The 18,992-nt window shown below is 52.9% G+C and overlaps 1 protein-coding gene across 1 annotated transcript; it reads left to right on the top strand.

Annotated features, from left to right (window-relative positions):
* Window positions 1–12,156: 12,156 nt before the first annotated feature.
* Window positions 12,157–18,557, top strand: CPLANE2 (ciliogenesis and planar polarity effector 2). The gene is made up of 6 exons (XM_027581904.2): window positions 12,157–12,297; window positions 12,718–12,867; window positions 13,882–14,034; window positions 14,565–14,689; window positions 14,935–15,071; window positions 15,296–18,557. The coding sequence occupies exons 2-6, from the start codon at window positions 12,756–12,758 to the stop codon at window positions 15,597–15,599; spliced, it is 831 nt and encodes a 276-aa protein (XP_027437705.1). The 5' UTR covers window positions 12,157–12,297; window positions 12,718–12,755; the 3' UTR covers window positions 15,600–18,557.
* The last annotated feature ends 435 nt before the right edge of the window (window positions 18,558–18,992 follow it).

Genomic DNA, 18,992 nt, shown 5'->3' with positions numbered 1-18,992 from the left:
TTTTTTTGGCATATGTGGATTTTTTTTTTTTTTTTTTTTTTTTAAGCCCTGAAAGCTTTCTCACTTTCTGTTTCTTTTACAAAGCTAAGGTGCCTAGGGAAATCTCCTAGAGATATTTTTGGAACCCCTTCTCTGGTATCACTTAGGGGGCCTGGTAGGGAATTCCAAGATGTCAGTATCATGAGAAATCCTTAAAGCATCAAAAAATACTGTTTTTTCCCTTTGGGCTTCTTTTTACTTCCAAAGCACGTTGGGCACACCCATCCATATTTATACAATGTGGAAATTGATCCTGAAAGGTAATCTCAGTAATACTTCCTTCTAGAAGTGATTTCTGCCCTTGTTGCGACATGCATTTTTCTGCCTGGCTGTTGACTACTACTGATTGGGTTGAGTGTCGGGTGCTTAGCTCTTTGATGCAAGGCTCACCTCAGGAGCGGCCCCTCCTTTGTGACTGTCTCTTTCACATGTGACCCAAATAAAGGTTGGGTTTTTATGTCACGCCATTTCTGAGATAAAGTGCAACGAACTAGAGCATTTCTTTGGTTGATATAGGAAGTTACAAATTACCAGTCTGTAAACCATGGCCTGAGCCTAGAAGATGTTAGAGTAAGTCAAATGGCACCACTTTAATTTTTGGTAATTTCTCATCCGTGGAAAGATTTTTACTTTGCCTTTAGGATTTGAATTTTAAAACATTGCATTTCCCATCTTTCACACTCCCGTTTTTCTTAATAGCATTTCCCAAGCAGAAGCCTGCCGACAGCTGGCCTTGGGTCCTGGCTTTCGGCCAACACTTAGCAGTCTGTCTGATAAGTGTGTTTTCTCCTATTACATCATGTTGAATTCTTTCCCCAAGCCATTAGCTTTTACAATGTGGTCTTGGTGGGAAAGCCCCTCTGGTGCCAAGCCCAGGAAAGGGCCAGATCACAGGAAGAGGTCTGTGTTCCAGAAACTGTTCCCTTAGATGATGAAACTACCATGTGCCTATTTACTATGGTGTCCACCTACTCCTAGCTCAGCACTTAGCTTGCTAGACACCTTGCTCCTGGGCTGTTGCTGGTCCTTCTTCGGCAAAGACTGTTAGATCATGTGGGGTCCTTACTCACAAGAGAAAGCTTAGCCTGTAAAATTAGGTATTACATTATTGCTATTGCTGAACTTTGTTTATGACATTGCATATGTGCATGGACAGCATCCCCAAACTCAGTTCCTATTTAAATATAAAGTATTTGGAAGCCTGAGAGTTCAGAATCTCAACTTTGTGACAATTCCCTTTGTCCTGTGTCCTCCCTCAGCCAGCTATTGGCTTGTGGATTCCCTCTATTTGCCCCAGACAGGCAGGCAGTGGAGGTGATGATGCCCTTGGAAAGTAACTGGCTCCTTGGAACTCTGGGGCACCCAGTATTACCGAGACCGCTTGGAACCAGACTGTGTTTCCAGCTCCTTAAGAAAAATCTGCCTCAACTGCACCTGGTGGTTTTGGCCTTGGTGGCTCCTGGGCGCTGTGGGCAGATACCTTAGGAGAATGACTCCACACGGTCAAGGTGGTCGTGTCCTCAGACCCTTGTGAAGCCATCCGTGCAGGGGAACTTCAGGTGTCCCATGTGCGGAGAGCGTCCACCAGCACCCTGGGTGCTTCTGTGAGGGCACGTTTAACTACAGCTCTGGTTTGGACGGGATAACAATTTTGTCTTAACAATTCACTGAGAAAAATGAGACAAAAAATTTCTTTGGCCTTCAGGAGCACCTAAATTAGCAAATATTTGTCAGTATTGAAGTATTTAAAATACATCTTGTTTCTACTTGAAGCTTTAACCCCTTCCATTCCTGCAAGTGTGCCTTTGAGAGCCCCACTGTCACATGGACATCCCCGGCCACCTTGGGGACCTGTGAGAATCTCGGTGTCTTCCTTCCCTCTTGGACAGAGCTTCTGTTTTCTCACCTTGCAGGCTGGGCAGCAGAGAGGGTTCTGTATTTCCGTTCACATTTCTACTCTTCTAAACATGGGTGGTGCACTGCACAAACACCCCTTCACACCCCCCGCCCCACACACACACAGTTCTGTATTTTAGGAGCACAAATTAGGTGTCAAAACAAGCTTAAATTTAGTTGTAAGGGTAATATTGGCCTTCCTCTCCTCCTAGCCCTCTGCGGATTGATCTTATTTTAATGTTTGAGTTTTATATCAAGAGCTAAAACCACGAACTGTCCCAGGAACTGTGTTGGAACTCTAAAATGAAGAGGACAACAAAAGAAAACCAACTTGAGAAGTCCTGGCTTGGAGAACAGAAGGCCACCAGCTGATGGAGAACAGAGGGATACTTCTTTTCCTCTAACTTTATCTTTCTGGGTTTCCTTCTGCTTTGCTTCTTTGCTTCCCCTTAAAAGTGATGTTCCTGTGGGTTTGTCTGTCTGTCCTTGTCCTTGTCCTTGTGGGGACCCTGGCATGGTGATGGGCTCTGCTTTGCATTGTCTGTGCTCTCTTACCAGCGCACAAGTCAGTGGGGAGGATCTGAACACACCCAGGGCCAAGGAAGCCGAACTTTGAGGCCTGCGTCCTGGGCAGCCTCCCCACGAACTGCAGAAGGCATGTTCTGCATGGTCACCAGTAAGTGGCTCCCTCTCACTGTGTTCATTGTCATATGAGAGCAACCCTTAGGCCTTGGCTCCACCCTTGCTCTCTTTCCTCGCTCTGCTCCCTTCCCACCAAGCAGGGTTCATGTCCGCGCACACCTGCCGTGCCCTGGCGAAGCTGGTGCTGTGAGTGATGTTTCCCATACAACTCAGGGGTCCCTGGCGGCTTACCCTGAGATGGTCATTTTAGGCACGTTACAGTGTAGGAATGAAAAGTGGACTTCGTTGATATTTAAATCTGTCAATTTCATTTTTTGTTGAGGTTTTCCCCAATGACTTTTTAGCAATTTAACAAATAAAACAAAATGGACAGAATTGTCTTAACTGTTTTATTAGTAGAAAAGAAGAAACAACCTTAATGGCAAGCAGTTGAGGTTGGAGATTGAAGTTGGAAGCGAGGTAGTTGGAAAACTTCCCCTCCTCTAGGAGGGTTGTGTTTTGGGGTAGAGGTGGAGAGTTGCCCTTTCCCAGGGGACAGTTCCGTTTAATAATAAAGCAACTCTCTGTCATGGTTGAAGGACTTGGCATTTCAGAGCCTCAGGTACCACCCTGTAGTGGAGACCCAAGAGAGGTGATGAGTTTGGAGCAGAGGCCCAGGGACCAGGAAAACAACCACATCATCGCTGGCCTCCTAAGCAAGGAGGAGGTCACAGGGCCCCAGGATCTTGAAACAGCATAGCAAATCGTGGTTAGAAACATAGGCCTGAAGCCCTTAGAGGCCTATGTTCTAATCCTGCCTTCCCCTGCTTACTGCTTAACCTTGGATACAAGTTTTCTCATCTGTAAATATAGTTGTTTCTGTCTTAAAGGATCATGGGGATTAACTGAGGTTGTATATGAAAGCACTAGGCACAGTGCCTGGCACATGGTAAGTGCTCAGTAGATGGTGGCTATTATTTATAATGAACCCTTGAAGAAAAAGGATCGGGAAGGAAAGAGCTGGGCTCACTGTGTACATTGCTACAAGCATGCCCCTGGTAAGGATTATGCGTGTCTGGCTGGTTGTCTGGGTCATCTTTTAGATGTCAGCGTGAGAACCTCTGAGGCTTTTGCCTCTTGAGAGCAGTAAGTAGCAGCTGCTGCCGTAAATCAGGTCAGAATTGTCTCATTGTTTAATCTCCCTTTTGGACTTCAATTCCTTGGTTTGCTAGTTGAATTCTGCCTCTGGCGCATAAGGTGTTCTTCTGCCTGGATTCAAGGGCACACTTAGTTGGCTCCCAGTCTGGAAGTGTCAGTTGGGGACTGACGACATGAGTCTGCCCAGCGGCGTCGGGGCCTGGGAGGAGATAGGCACCACAAGGGTAGGGGGCTGCCCCAGTGCTGAAGCCACTTGCTGACTGTGTGCCAGTTTCTTATACCCATGGGTCTTTGTGCCAAGCACCATTATGTTCTTTTCATTCAGCGCGTACTGTGTACTGACTTTGTCCCAGGCTCAGGTGCTGTGGGGGCCCTCCCCACGCACTGATGTTTGCCTCCTTCCCCAGGACCACGGATCAGCTGTGGCATGAAACTTCCATTTCTAACAGCATGTAGTCTGATGCCGTCTATTCAGTTTCCTGTACTTTGAGAGACACAGCAAACTAGAACGTGGCCTGCGGAAGGGTCCTGGGTGCAAAGGGTGCAGCGCCATGTGCTGGCTGCTACTGAGTTGGCAAGAGGTAGAATGACTCTTTTGTATTCTTTTACAGTTGCCCTTGTGGAAGGGTTGGATGTGCTTATTGTGGGTCTGTTGGGCTGAACAAGGTCCAGTGGGTAGAAGCTCTGGAAAAGAGATTTCCGCCTATTTGGGAAGAACTCTGTTATGGTCAGAGCTATATGTATCAGATAGAACCAGTTCGGCACTGTTGGGGAAATTCAGGCATTGCCTGGGCAGTCTGTGGAATGTTGTAGAGGAGGCAGTGTTTGGTGGGTCGGGTGCCAGGGCTGATCCGCGGTCCTGGGGAAGGAGGCAAACATCAGTGCCTGGGGAGGGCCCCCACATGCCCAGCCTTCAGGATAGGTTGGCCTGTAAGCCTCCCAGACAGCATCCTGATGCACTCTGTCCCTGCCACCAGCCATGCTCCTAACCACTGATGGGCATGCTCCTACTCCAGAGATGACCTGAACATGGAGACAGCAACATGATCAGCCTCAGGTCAGAGGGTGTGTGGGAGCAGAGAAGAGGGGATGTGCCCATTTGGGGAGAACCCTTAAAGTCAAGGAGAACACAGCTCAGAGAAGATCCATGATTCCCCCAAGGCCTGGCAGGAGGCGGCAGCCACTGCCTTCCCATGCAGGCCTAGCACAAGATTCCCGGGCCACTCCTCTGGGTATCGACGGGCCAGAGGCCTGTGCACATTTAATCTAAATGACAGCTCCTAGCCAGGGGAAGGGCAGCTCCACACTGCCCTTTCTCCTTCCCAGGCCTTTACCGCTTTTCTCCAGCAGGCTCTGTGGGCAGGCAGTGCAGGAATCACTGACTCAGGCAAGGAGACCAAGGCCTTGCACTTGTCACTACCCTCAGTGAGCCCTGCAGCCGGAGGCTTTGCCTCCCATCACCATCATCTGGGAACCCGTGAAAGGCCAGCCTCCAGCAGGACAGGCGGCATCACCTCAAAATCTTGCAGGCTGTTTGGCTGGCTGGTGGTGCTGCCATGGTGCTGCCACGGGGGACCGGTGATCACCCTTGCGCCTCTGTGCCTTCCCACCTCCCCAGAGACGGGGGAGCATCTCTAGCTCCGGTCCGCCTTCTGCCCTCAGTGGCAGTAACTGTCCCTCCCCCCACGATACACCACTGCCGACAGCGGCCCAGAGCTCTTGTAGGTGCTCTGCGAGTTCGTGATTCCACCATGGCTGGAAGGGCCCAAGCAGAGATTGATAACTTGCATGGGAGGGGATGACAAACGATGTAAGCGTCAGATCAAGAATGGGACCAAGGGACCCCTCCATGCCCTTTCAACCCAGAAAGGGCTTCCTAGAGAGGCTGCAGGACAGGGACATGGACTGACTTTCACCCAGAAGAGACCTTGGTTCAAAAGCTGGTACTGTCACTTCGGGCTGAGACAAGTCATCCCACAACTCAAGGGCAGAAAGAGCACATAGGAGTCCCTTGACCTCATCCGAGGCTCAGCTTTATCACTAACATGGCGGCAATGCGCTAGCCTCTCAGGTTAGCAATTCAGTTGGATCCGGCAGTAACTGTGAAATGGGTGCGCTTCCCCAAAAGACCACTTGGGGGCACCCAGTGAAAGGCTTTGCGTCCTGGGCACTCTATGAGAAGCTGTCTTCAGAGGGAAACTGAATGGGCTGGAGGAGAAAAATGCCCATTTCTCCCCTCCCTCCGTTGGTAAAGCCAGGGTAGGACCCCATCCCTGGACTCTGCCACATTTCTGAGCACCACCCCCGGGCTGGCCCCCTGCCCTCTCTGCCCCAGCCCCCAGCTGTGGGAAAGCCAGTTTTCCCCACCGGGCTGGGCTCTGGGCCCAGGCCCTGTCAGCATGCACAAAGCTGAGCTGATGTTAGAAGAAAATGCCTAAGAGGCCTGGCAGAGTGTGCCATTTCCCCCTCAGGGAACCTGTCTGCCCACCCACTGCAGGGAAGAGAAAGAGGGCTGGGGGCCAGGCCTTACCAGGCAGAAACCTGGAAGAAAGAAGCTTCTGCCCACCCATCAGCAAGGCCAAGAGAGCCCAGCACTGCCCTGAGGATCATTCATTCTCAGCACACCTTTCCCTGAGCAGGTACTGACCCTCGAGGTGCTGGGACACAGATGGCTGAAAAGAGACCTGCCCCTAGAGTTGCTCACAGCCTCATCGCAAACCAGAGAGGTATCACATTAGGCTGAACAAAGATGACAAATCCTGAGCTTCAGAAGCCAAAGACGGTCTAGGTACCAGACTAGGAAGATAACAAAGGAGATAGAGAACTGTCTGTAACCAACATAGCCAGTCAGGCAGGAGAGTTGTTCAGAACCAGAAAGAGCTAAGAGATGGGTTTCTCCGTGCCCCAGCCTCACCCCACTGAACTGAGGCAAGGGGCAGATGAGAATAAAGCCTTCCTGGGAGATCCCACGCCTGGCCTGGGGCAGTCAATCATGCAGGATGTTGGCAGGCCTCTAGGCCTCACACTGGGAAAGACTGACTCACTGTGGTCCAGGAAAGGTGCAGAGGAGCTGTGGGAGGTCTGGCATATCCAGAAGGGCTGGTATTTGGAGCCAAGGGCAGTGCAGAGTGACCCGTATGGATTTGATAACCAGGGGTCATCCCCTCAAATGTAGGAGGGAAAGAAGCTTATGACCAGAAGCCACAGTGGGAGGAGAGGCCAGCATAGATGGGGCTGTGGCAGAATTATGGAAGAGAGTTCTCCCTGGAACAGGAGGCCCACAAGGGTCCAGAACAGAGGACATCCAACGAATGGGTGCCCCCCTCCCCAGACATGCTTTCCTGGCATTTGGGTAAGCCCTCCTACACATTGAACATGAGCCCCAGGGCCAGAGGAGGGGGAGATGGGAAGAAACAACCTTGAGGAGATTGAGTTTAAACTGTAGAGAATGAGAAGTCAACTGAATTCAAGTTCACCGGGAAATTATTGGATTAAAATGGCTGCAGACAGATTAAATCAAGTCAGGAAACAAAGTTCTATTTCGGTGAAGGTAAAAGCTTGTACTTGCTCCAGTTGGAAGGAAAGAAATCAGATAAAGTGCTAGGGAATCGCAAGAACCAAGGGTGAGAGGTGCTGTGGCCAGTGCCAGAGGGAGAAAGGAGAAGGGTATTCCGGTAGAGGGACTAGCCTTCGCAAAGTCACAGAAATCCAAGTGTGACCAGCCCTTCCGGAACCTTGAGAAGGTCAGTGTGACCCGAGTGCACAGGGCAGAACTGGAGAATGCATTGGAGATGAGAGGCAGGCAGGAGTGGGGTCTGGACCACGAGAGGCTGTTTAAATGTATAGGGAGAAAACTCAGCCCCTGGTGGCTGACTGGATCGAGAGAGGAGGGGGCTGGCGCTCACCCCTGCGTTAATGTAATGCCAGACCCTGCCTGTGGAGTTGACATTTCAGTGGGGGGTGAGGGAGAAGGGACAGATGTGCAAAGAGCTGAGCAGGGTTGTTCCAGATGAGGACCATGAAGAAAATAACGGGATGGGCTTGGACTCATCAGAGGAGGCCTTTCCGAGGAGGTGACATTTCAGCTGACATTTTACCTGAATATAAGAGCAGCTGTGCAGAGAGAACAACAACAAAGGCCCCGAGGCAGGCATGAACTTGACAAGTTCAAGGAGCAGAGGAAAGGCCAGCATGTCTGGAGTGTGTGAGTGAAGGCAGAGGGTGCAGGTGGCCCTTGTGGCCATGGTGGCGGTGGGGGGACATGACTCTAGGTGCAGGTGTAGAGGGTTGTAAGCAGGAAGTGATGCATGAGGCTGTCCAGGTCAAGGACACTAGCCTGGCTGCCAAGCACAGGCCTGGCACATTCCAGGCTCAAAAGAACTCCCTGGGGATGATTTGGCAGCTCCAGCCCCAAATCTTCTATTTAAACAGAATCTGGACGTTTCCAATCTGCCCTTCCTCTCTACCCTACTGCCCTGCTTCTAAGTGCAGTTGCCTGGTTATTTGATTACAGCCCCCACCAGTGTCGGATCCACAAGGGCAGGGTCTGTATCTACTTCACAGTGGTCTTCGCAGTGTCTGGCCTGGCCTGGGAGTGTTCGTACACACTTGACAAGTACACGTCTTCATCCACCCAGGCCTGGAATGTTTGCCCAGCTTCCTAACTGGTCCTTCTTCCAGGCACATCCCCTTCAGGCCATTTCCCAAGCTGCAGCCACAGCCAGTCAGCCGACACGTTTCTTTTGAGCTTTTACTGTGTCAGACATACTCTAGCTAGTAGGGATTATTATGGGCTGAATTATATCCTTCCGCCCCCCTCCCCGAATTCTTATGTTGAAGTCCTAACCCCTAGTACCTCGGATTGTAATCATATTTGGAGATAGGGTCTTTACTGAGGCGATTAAGTTAAAATGAGGCCATTAGGGTGGGCTCTGATCCAGTATGATTCGAGTCCTTCTAAAAAGAGCAAATTTGGACTCAGACTCATACAGAGGGAAGGCAGTGTGAAGACATGGAGAGAGGATGGTCACCTACAAGCCAGAGAGACAGAGGCCTGAGCAGACCCTTCCCTCCCACCCCTAGCAACTCCTCCATCTATCACCTCCAACCTCCAGAAATGAGAAAACACATTTGTGTTGTGTAAGCCACGTAGTCTGTGGTACTTCATTACTGCAGGTCGAGCAAACCGAAACGGGGTTGGACCAGAACAAAAAGACAAGGCCCTATGCTCATGGAGCTTATGTTCTGGTGAGAGAGACCGACAATCAATTTAAAATTTCAGAAGCAAGAGGCGCCTGGCTGGCTCCGTCGGTAGAGCATGTGATTCTTGCTCTCAGGGTTGTAAGTTCAAACCCCATGTTGGGTGGAGAGATTACTTAAAAATCTTTAAAAAGTAAAATTTCAGAATCAAGAACAGGATGCCATGAAGGAGTGAGCCTAGCGGGTAAGGGCATGGCCTTGCGTGGGGGAGGAGGCAGGTCTCCGCACAGGTGAAGCAGCCACGCACGGGACATTAGTGGGGGAGATGCAGAGAGCACCAGGTGGTGGGCACTGCAGTGCAGGGGCCCTGTGTGGGAACAGGAGAAGGCCAGGCTCACTGGAGTGCGGTAGGCAAGGGGAAGAGAGTGACCGCTCAAAGTACGAGGTGGTCAGGGGCCAGTCGCAAAAGGCCTTGAGGGCACAAGGTTTGGATTCATTCTGAGTGCAGTGAAAACTACTGGAAAACTCTAAGCATGGGTGTAACATTGCCAGATTTATGTTGCCTAAAGACCACTCGGGTGCCTCTGTGGCATTCCAGAAGGCAAGCTGGCAAACGCTTCAGGACACAGCTGCAGTGTCCAGGCAGAGAAGAGAAGAGAAACAAATCCGATCGTCCCTTCTCCACTTACACTCCCTGGGTGTCCCACTCACCCCTGCCCCCGAGATCCTCAGGTCCGTGTGTCTGCCCACCTGGGCCATCTACTTCAGGCAGGTGATTGTCCCTCCCTGCCTTGATAAATCCTCTCTAGGCCTTATAGGGCCTTGTCCAGAAGATGCTCAATCAGCTTGGGGGATGGAGAGAGACCAAACCATGAAGAAATTAATGGATTAATCAGGAGGTTTTACACCAGAAAGGCCTTTAGATAGATGGTTCACCTGCTTCACCTTAGGCCTTAAGGGGAAAAGCATCTTGCTCAGGGGGACACTCAATTTAATGGTCGGAGGGGGCACAGGAAAGCGGAACTCACCAGACCAAAATGGTCCACAAGAATCCTTCCGAAATGAAATTCTGACCACCTCACTCCCAGGCTCTAACCCTTGACTGGCTTCCTGCCACCAGCAGCAGTGTTTACGTGAGATCTGTGGACTTGCTATGGACTGAATCGTGTGTCTCCCTCTTCACCACCAACCAAAATCCATGTGTTAAAGCCCTAACCCCCAGTGTGACTTACTCGGAGATAAGGCCTTAAAGAGGGTAGTAAAGATTAAATGAGGTAATCAGGGCGGGGCCCTGATCCAGTAATACTGGTGTCCTTTTAAGAGGAAGACACACCAAGGGTGTGTGTTTGCACAGAGCGGCTGCCTGCAAGCCAGGGAGAAAGGCCTCACCGGAAACCAACCCTGCTGGTACCTTGAGTTTGGACTTCCAGCTGCCAGAACTGTGAGAAAATAGATTTCTGTTGTTTAAGCCACCCAGTCTGTGGTATTGTTATGGCAGCCCCCGCAGGCTGATGCAGAACCTACTTTCTAAACCGCCCAGTGCTCTTGTTAAATGTGCAAGCTTACAGACCCATCTGGCCCCCTAAAGCAGAATCTCTGGAGAATGGACCCCAAGAATCCATGTTTTGAACAGGCTCCTGATGCTCACTGAAACGTCCCCTCAGGCGCTCCTGAGGGCAGTGAAGGCTGATTCCCCTAAAACCTCTGGCCACTAACTCTGATCACCAGCCTCCCTCTCCAAGAGGCCTTCACATCTGGCCTCCAGGTGAACCGGCAAACTCATTCTGCCAAGTTGCTTCGTTTCCTCACACTCTCCCTGAGCCCTCCAAGAGCCAAGACAGAGCAGGGCTAAATGTGAAGCCTGTAAGTCAGATCTGAGCCCTGCCACGGAGAGAGAGCGCTCCACACAGTGTGACCAATCCTGACTCTGGGCTGATGCGGTAAGAACTGCAGGAAAGGGAGCTGAGCAACCTGGGAGTGTGGGCAAGGGTTTCAAGGGGCAGAATCTCATAGGAATGGGTATTCAGTTGTGTTTCTGCCCGGCTGCCATGGAAGCAAGTTGAGAGCAAGTGCCCTGTCTCACACAGCCGCATCCCCTCTACTCTCTTGGACATAATGGGCTGCAGTGATTTGTGGGTTCATGGCCCTCTGGCTGCTTTCAGCGTTACTATGAAGAGCCCTCCTAGTGGCTGGGGGCAGAGTGTAAAAAACATGAGACTCAGTCTGGCAGGATAGATGCTCAGAGTCCAAAAACCCTGGGTTCCAAGTCTAGCTTTCCCACTGACCATCTGTGTGATGTGACCTTTGATAATCACAATGTCTCTGAGTTCCCTCTTCTGTAAAAGACAAGAGGGATAATATTTCCTACACAGGCTTGTTTATGAAATTAAATGAGGTCGCCTCTATAAAACCTCCACTGTCTGGCACTTAGTTAGCCTTCAATAAAAGTTAACTTATAGATTCCTTACAAAACAAGGATTTGTCCTACATGAAGGCCCTGAAGGAGATACTGGTGAAAATCAAGCATAATAGACAACCTCTGAGGAAGGACCCACCTGCATCCTGTCCCACTAACAGGGATTTACTGAGCACCCACCTTCTAGTGACAGGCCGGTGCCCATTGTTGGAACCGTGGAGAGGGGCTCAAGGCCTCAGTGCTGAAATGTCAGCCCCAGGAGGGGAGTACTTCTGGGTAGTCTTTGTATTGCCAGCGCGTAGGACGGGGGGAACACATAGTAGGTGCTCAGTAATTATTTGTTGAATGAATGGGATGAATCAATCAATAATGAATGACTGGCCAGTACAAAACGGTGGGCCTCTTGACTCATTTTTAAAACCTTGAGCGAGTCCCTTAACCGCTCTGAGCTGCTGTTTCCCCACTTGTGAAGCCAGAGGTGTTTAACTCATCTCTTATGTCCTGCCGAGCGGAATTAATAGAGTGACAGTAACAGCAGCGATAATAATTTACTGAGCACTGCTATGGGCCGAGCGCTGTTGTAAAAACAAAACAACAAACCCTAGGAAGTAAATTTTACTTCCACTTTATAGAAAGGAGACTAAGGCACTGAGAGGCAGAGAAGGCTCCTGGAGGCGAGGGACTTGATCAGGTTTTGGAGGAAAGCTTGGGGGGATCGAACCGAGTGATGGGGAAGGCCCCGTCCAGGGGGTGTCGCTGCGCAGTGGTAGCGGCGAACTTGAGGGGACAGCCCCGCCCCCGACGTCTCCCTGACAACAGCCTCCGCACATGCGCCTCAAGCACGCGCGCCTGGGCGTGGGGCGGGGCTCCGAAGCCGGACGCCGGCAGGGCGGAAGCAGTCCGAGCGGGCTGGGCTTTTAAAGGGACCAGCTCCGCCCGGGCCCGTTCGCCGACAGGACCTGCTGATGGTGAGGGCTGGATGGCCCAGGGAGTCGGGATCGAGGCAGAGGAAAAGCAGGGCTGTGTTAACACAGCCCCCCCGCCCCCGCCCCGAGATGACAAAGGAGGGGAGGGCTGTGTAAATCGCCCCCCCCCCCCCCGCCACGAGGCAATAGTGGGATAAGTATTTCCCCAGGGAACAATATGGGGAAGAAGAGACTCTGGGATTGCAGCTTCTGGGTAATAAGAGGGAGACGGGGAGTGTGGAACTCTCCAGGACTGAAAGGAAGCTCGGGCTCCAATAGCGCTAATGGAGATAAGGCTGGGGGGCCATAGCTGATCCCCCACCCCAAGGAGGGAGCTGGGGCTCCAAGGGAGAGTCAGAGAGCAGGTTGAGAGGGATCACAGGTCCAGCTCGGGACAGTTACCCTCTCCCATCCCCTACTCAGCGTTCTGCCATCTCCCTACCCGGTCGGGGCGCCCAGCCATGGCCAGACCACCTGCCCCGGGCTCGGTGATTGTTCCAGACTGGCACGAGAGCGCCGAGGGCAAGGAGTACCTGGCCTGCATCCTCCGCAAGAACTGCAGACGGGTGTTTGGTAAGTGTCTGCCGCCCAAGTCTGTTCGCCTTTTGTTCCCTGGGGGGGGGGGGGGGGGGGAAGCAAAGAAGTAGGGCAGTGAGGGCCTGCTTTGCTGCACTCCTCAGCCTTGGGGACTCCTGGAAGCCCTATCCCTGGGGACTCCGCCACGGAATCACCTTAGAGTTAATTCCATCATCAGACCAGGAACATGGAAACAGCGGAAACCCTGCCAAGAACCACTGTCACCAGAGAGGCTGTTGATTGAGTTCTCACTGGGTGCCAGGCCCTCTGCTGGGCACGTTATACAACAGACTCCCAATTACCCTCAACAGTACACCTTACGGACTTCTCCAAGATCCAGCCTAGTAAGTAGAGGCAAGCCTCTTCTATATCCTGCTGTCTCTAAGACAAGACATTCATGTTTCCCAGGATGAAGCCAACTCACCCAAGGTTGGACTGGCAGGTCAGCAGAGGGGCCTGGCATCTGCTGTGGGGGCTCAGCTCTGGACAGAAGAAACAAAGCATCAGAAAGCTTAAGACCAGAGAATGAGAGGGCAACCCACAACTTAGGACTTTAAGGTCCTAAGCCTATGGATGTATCATAATTAAATTTTTTTTCAAGTTAGTTAAAAGCATTCATAAAGATCTTGATATATTGATTCTACTGAGTTTATTTATAGTAATTGAGAATATTTTTGCTGATATTTCTCCAATGAGGAAAGACTTATGAAAAACCTTGCCTTTACATGTGGGAAATCTAGAACATGTGATAAAGTATCAGTAAAAATAATCTCATGCATCAAACTTTAAATAAAAGTAATTCGATGTTATTTGGAGTAGGCCGTGGTGCAGCTCACAGAGCACAGGTGTTCTTAGCAGAGCTCACCCAGAGACCCTGCTTGTGTCCAGGCCTCTGTAATGAGCATAGAGAACCATGGCTGGCTGGCACTGAAAAGCTCTTAGAGTTGATGGGTCTGATGGGGCAAGTGCAGGTTGACCACTTGACCCCACCTGGCTCCCTTCTTGTCCCAGGGCTGCTGGAGCGACCAGTGCTGCCCCCACCCGTGGCCATTGACACAGCCAGCTACAAGATCTTCGTGTCTGGCAAGAGTGGTGTGGGCAAGACAGCCCTGGTGGCCAAGCTGGCTGGCCTGGAGGTACCCGTGGCACACCATGAGACCACTGGTGAGTCCGTCCGGGGAGGCCTTCCCTGCAGTGGAGGAGACACTGGCCCTTGTCCCACCATTTACTGTGCAACCTTGGAAAGTCACTTCACTTCTCTGAGACTACATCTGTTTCCTTCGTTCAGCACAGATAATAGTACCAACCCCAAAGTACTAGACCTAGTACGGAGCTGGCACAAGAAAGGTGCTCAGGGAGTACTACTCTTCCTTTCTTGTTTCCTTCCACTGGATGCTGATTGGCCAGCAGGTTGGAACAGTGTCCAGTATCCAGTATCTTTGGGTCCCCTTATACGTACAAGTGAAACTGCTTTGTCATGGCTAGGGCTAGGGCTGCATCTCCCCAGCAGACTGGAGGCTCATCTAGGGCAGGTCAGTTTCTCCCATCAGACTGAGAATTCTCCCAGGTCAGCGAATATGCCTTCCCTGTCAGGCTGGTGACCCACCAAGGACGTGTCTTCTTCCTATTCCTTCCTGGTCCCCTTAACCCTCTCCACTGTGCCTCCCCCATGCTGAATGGCTGACCCTCCCCAGGCATCCAGACCACCGTGGTATTTTGGCCAGCCAAGCTGCAGGCCAGCGACCGTGTTGTCATGTTCCGCTTTGAGTTCTGGGACTGTGGGGAGTCTGCACTCAAAAAGTTCGATCACATGCTGCCGGTGAGCAGGCAGGTGGGCCTGGGAGGGTCCGGGAGTGGCTGGTTGCGAGATGGACTTCTGAGTCCGAGTGTCTGAGCCCAGCCTGCCTTGTCTGCAGGAGCCAGATGTGGGCATGGGCTGAGGGTGCTGCCCCAGGTGGGAGAGCTCTGAGCTGGCAGTGGGGACTGGGCCTGTGGAGGGAGGGTGTGAGCTGAGACTTCTCAGGGCCCGTGGTACAAGTCTCACATCAGCCTCTCCATCCCCAGACTTGCAAGGAGAAAACAGATGCTTTCCTATTCCTCTTCTCCTTCACCGACCGTGCCTCCTTTGAAGACCTCCCTGGACAGCTGGCCCGAGTAGCCGGCGAGGCCCCTGGTATTGTCAGGATGGTCATCGGCTCCAAGTATCCTTTGGGTGGCCCCTGGGGCAGAGGCCACACTTGGCAAGGCATGAAGCAAGGGGACCGGGGACCCTGCCTCTGCCCAGCTGTGGGGGTCTAGTCCCATGGACTTCATCTTCAAGGCAGCAGGGGCCCTCCCCTCCACCAGCCCATCGAGGAGGGCTAAGGCTAGGTGTGATGGGGCGGTAAGCTGAGGCATCCAGCCAGGCTCCTTGACCCTCCTCCAGATTTGACCAGTACATGCAAACAGATGTGCCTGAGCGGGATCTCACAGCCTTCCGGCAGGCCTGGAAACTGCCCCTCCTGCGGGTGAAGAGTGTGCCAGGCCGGCGGCTGGCAGATGGACGCACGCTAGATGGACGGGCTGGGCTGGCCGACATTGCCCACGTGCTCAATGGCCTGGCGGAACAGCTGTGGTACCAGGACCAGGTGGCAGCTGGCCTGCTCCCCAACACCTCTGAGAACACCCCTGCTGATCCCTACTCCCAACCCTCAGGTGACCCAAGGCAGAGGGCAGCACCCATGTCCTAAGGCTGAGGCAGGACTATGGATCTCATCCTGAGGACTGGCCAGAGGGGCTGTCGGGAGGATGGTGTCCTGAGAAGCCTCCTGCCCCAGCAGCACCTTCCTGGCAGAATTCATGGCAGTGAGTTGGGGACGCAAGGCTCTGTGGGTCAGTGGTCTGAGGGCATCTGGGTGCCCCCTGGCCTTCTCCCTCTGACCTGGGGGTCTAGGCTCTGGAAGCTGAGGAACTATAGGGGCGGGGGCCCAGGACTCAAGCTTCTCCCCTAACTGCCTGCTGTCCTCCCCGTTTCTGCAGCACCTAGAGAGGGTGAGTGGGAAGAGGGGGTGTCCCAGCCCGGCCCTAGACCTCAAGTGACTTCAATCGAGAGCCTATATTAGTTGAGGTTTGCCCTGGGGCATCAGCCTCCAGTCCGCCAACTGGGAATGAGTGCAAGTGGAAGGTTACCTAGGAGGTTTCCTAGGACCTGGCCTCTGCCCACCTTCCATTGGCCAACACATAGTCACATGGTTACATGGAGCTGCAGCGCATGCTGGGAAATGTAGTCCACCATCGTGTTGAGGCGAGCCCTCTCTCTGCAGTACCTTTCTCCATCGTGAAGGTGTCAGACTAAGCTTAGGACAGGGGCCCCGCCAACTTGGGGAATCAGAAAGCTCATACAGAGGGCCAGGGACTGGACCAGGTGGGGTCAGGGAGTGAGTTGCCCTGTTGGGCAGCTCTGCCCTGTGGAAAGCCAGCAAGAGTGAACTTGCCCATTCTTGTGTCTCACTTCTGCCCCATCTACCAGACAGGCTAAAATCTGGGGGCGGGGGGGGGTGCTGATGAAGAGGGCCTTTATGCGTTCTGACACCCCCTAATGGTGGGCTGAGGCCTGGCCTGAGTCTGAGCTAGCTGGAAGGGTCTGGGGTCCCAGGTGTGTGACCCCAGAAGCCACCTGACCCTTGGAGCCCCCTCTTGAGAAGGCAGCACCGGCAACTCTGTACACCCCATACCCAACATGCATGATCACATACTAGCACTTGTTCTAAAACACTTTCCTCCACACATTTACATACTCCTACTGGCACACACAGGAGGTTCGTACCTCCCCACTCTGGCTCACACTCCTGGGCACCCTGATTGCCTGCACGGCGTCTACCATGTCTGCCTCCCTGGGCACTACCCATAGGTTCGTCACCCCTTCCAGGGCCTAAAGGACTGATTTTAGCATCTTCTTACCCCCAACTCTGGTTCAGAGCTGAGACCTGAGTTTATCCCATACCCCAGAGAAGGAAGCTCCCTGGGCAGGACCCCATGCCTCACAGTGGTACAGCTCGTAGGTTAGCTTCCACTCCTGGGCCGGAGACCTTCCCACTGTAGGCTTCCTCTGCTCCTGGGCAGTGGGTTCAGCCCGTTCTCTGTTCTTAGCTTCAGTAGACCTTACCCCAGCAGGCAACAGCAAAGCTTGGGAGTGGGACCCCAGGTAGCCTCTGGACCTGAATGTGACCCCGCCCCCCCCCCCCCCCCCCCCCCCCCCGCCCCAGCTACCAGTACTTGTGTTGTGAGCACCACCTACCCCATGTCCAGCCAGTTATCTCTGGGCTTGAAGCTCCCCCAGAAAGGAAGCTTCTGCATCCTTCTTGGACACCAGCAGGCCAGTTTTCTCCTGGTTAGCCCTGCTCCCATCAGAGAATCACCCTGTCACCCTCCTTCACCCCAAACCAAGAGGTGAACAATTCCCTTTGCTGTTTCCCTGTGTAAGGACAAGATAGGGAGGGTGGTGGGCCTGGGACTTGGAGCCCAACCACCTGCCATCCCAGCCCCACTTTCTCAGCCCCTGCGAGCCCTGCCCCTGTGCCACTTCAGTGTACTACTCCATGGTAGTGCAGAACTGGGAGCCCGAGGGAGGAAGGAACTGCAAACCATTATTGTAACAGCCGGTGGCTGGGCCCACAGTGTGTGCTCTGGGCAGGGTCACATGGAGAATAAGAAGCATGTGTAGACACACATGTGTGGATTCAGGCCAGCTTCGTGGGCCTGCCACGTGGGCAGTCCACAGGGTCCCACACTCAGAGGGGCCTTCCCACCTGGTTTAATGCTCTGCTGTTGCCATCTTGAAACTCTGGACACCACAGATTATGCAGCAGGTCCTGTGTGTATTGTCCAGGGAGAGGGTCTGGGCTCCAGATAAAACTCCCCTCTCAGGGCTTGGGGACAGAGGCCGCTTCAGTGAAGTGTCACAAGGCCATGAAGAAGTTGCCTTCCCCCTGCTTTGGTGCCCCAAATTCCACCCTTAGATCACAACAGCTCAAAGGCAAATACCTCTCCACTCACCCCACCCCCTCCATGGGCCCCGAGGCTCTGTGGAAGGAAGGAGTAGTGACTATGCCCCAGACTGGTTCAGGGGCGGGCCTCGACTTGGACCTTTGGGAAAAGGGTAGCCATGCTTCCTGCTCAGGGCCCTGGAGCCACTGAACTTTGGGGCTCTGGAGGGAAGGCTGTAGGAGGAGGGACCATCTCCTGAGGTGAGGGTGGCGGTGGGCTTGCTGTGGTCCAGCCCTGCTGCTGATCTTCCCAGTCAGGACTTACCAGCCCGCAGCCCGCCCCCTTCCTTACCCCAAACAGGCTCTCAAGGAGTCCTAACCCCCTTCCCTACAGATGGGGAGTGCCATAGACTGACTGTGTCCCTCCCAAATTTATAATTTGAAATCTGAATCCCTAGTGCGATGGTATTAGGAGCCTTTGGGAGGTGATTAGCTCTTGAGGGCAGAGCCTCATGCATGGAATCAGTGCTCTTATGAAAGAGACCCCACAGAGCTCTGTAGCCCCTTCTACCCAGTGAAGACACAGAAAGTGCAGTCTCCAAACCAGGAAGAGGGTTCTCAAGGACCCTGCTGGTGCCTTGATCTTAGACTTCCTGCCTTCGGAGCTGTGAGAAACAAATTTCTGTTGTTGTTGTCGTTGTTGTTAAGATTTTATTTATTTGCAAGAGAGAGAATGAGAGACAGAGAGCATGAGAGGGAGGAGGGTCAGAGGGAGAAGCAGACTCCTCACTGAGCAGGGAGCCCAACGTGGGACTCGATCCCGGGACTCCAGGATCATGACCTGAGCCGAAGACAGTCGCTTAACCAACTGAGCCACCCAGGCACCCAATTTCTGTTGTTTATAAGCCACTCAGTCTGTGGTATTTTGTTATAGCAGCCTGAACAGAGTTCGAGAAGCTGAGGTCCAGAGAGGGACAGGCATTTGCCCAAGGTTGCAGAGCCACGAAGCAGCTCCAAGCAGCTCAGATGCTCTCGGCCCTAGGCACTCCCCTCCCTTCAACCCCTCCCCCCATCCCCTAATGCTGTCTTGGGGTCCAGCCCCTCACAGGCCCTCCTCTCTTGGTCCTCCCAGCTTTTCCAGCTGTGAAGCCTGGGGGC

Source organism: Zalophus californianus, chromosome 4 (assembly GCF_009762305.2).
Source record: "Zalophus californianus isolate mZalCal1 chromosome 4, mZalCal1.pri.v2, whole genome shotgun sequence".
Lineage (NCBI taxonomy): Eukaryota > Metazoa > Chordata > Mammalia > Carnivora > Otariidae > Zalophus > Zalophus californianus.
The sequence above is the reverse complement of the archived record's forward strand: the minus strand, read 5'-3'. Positions and strand labels throughout refer to the sequence as shown.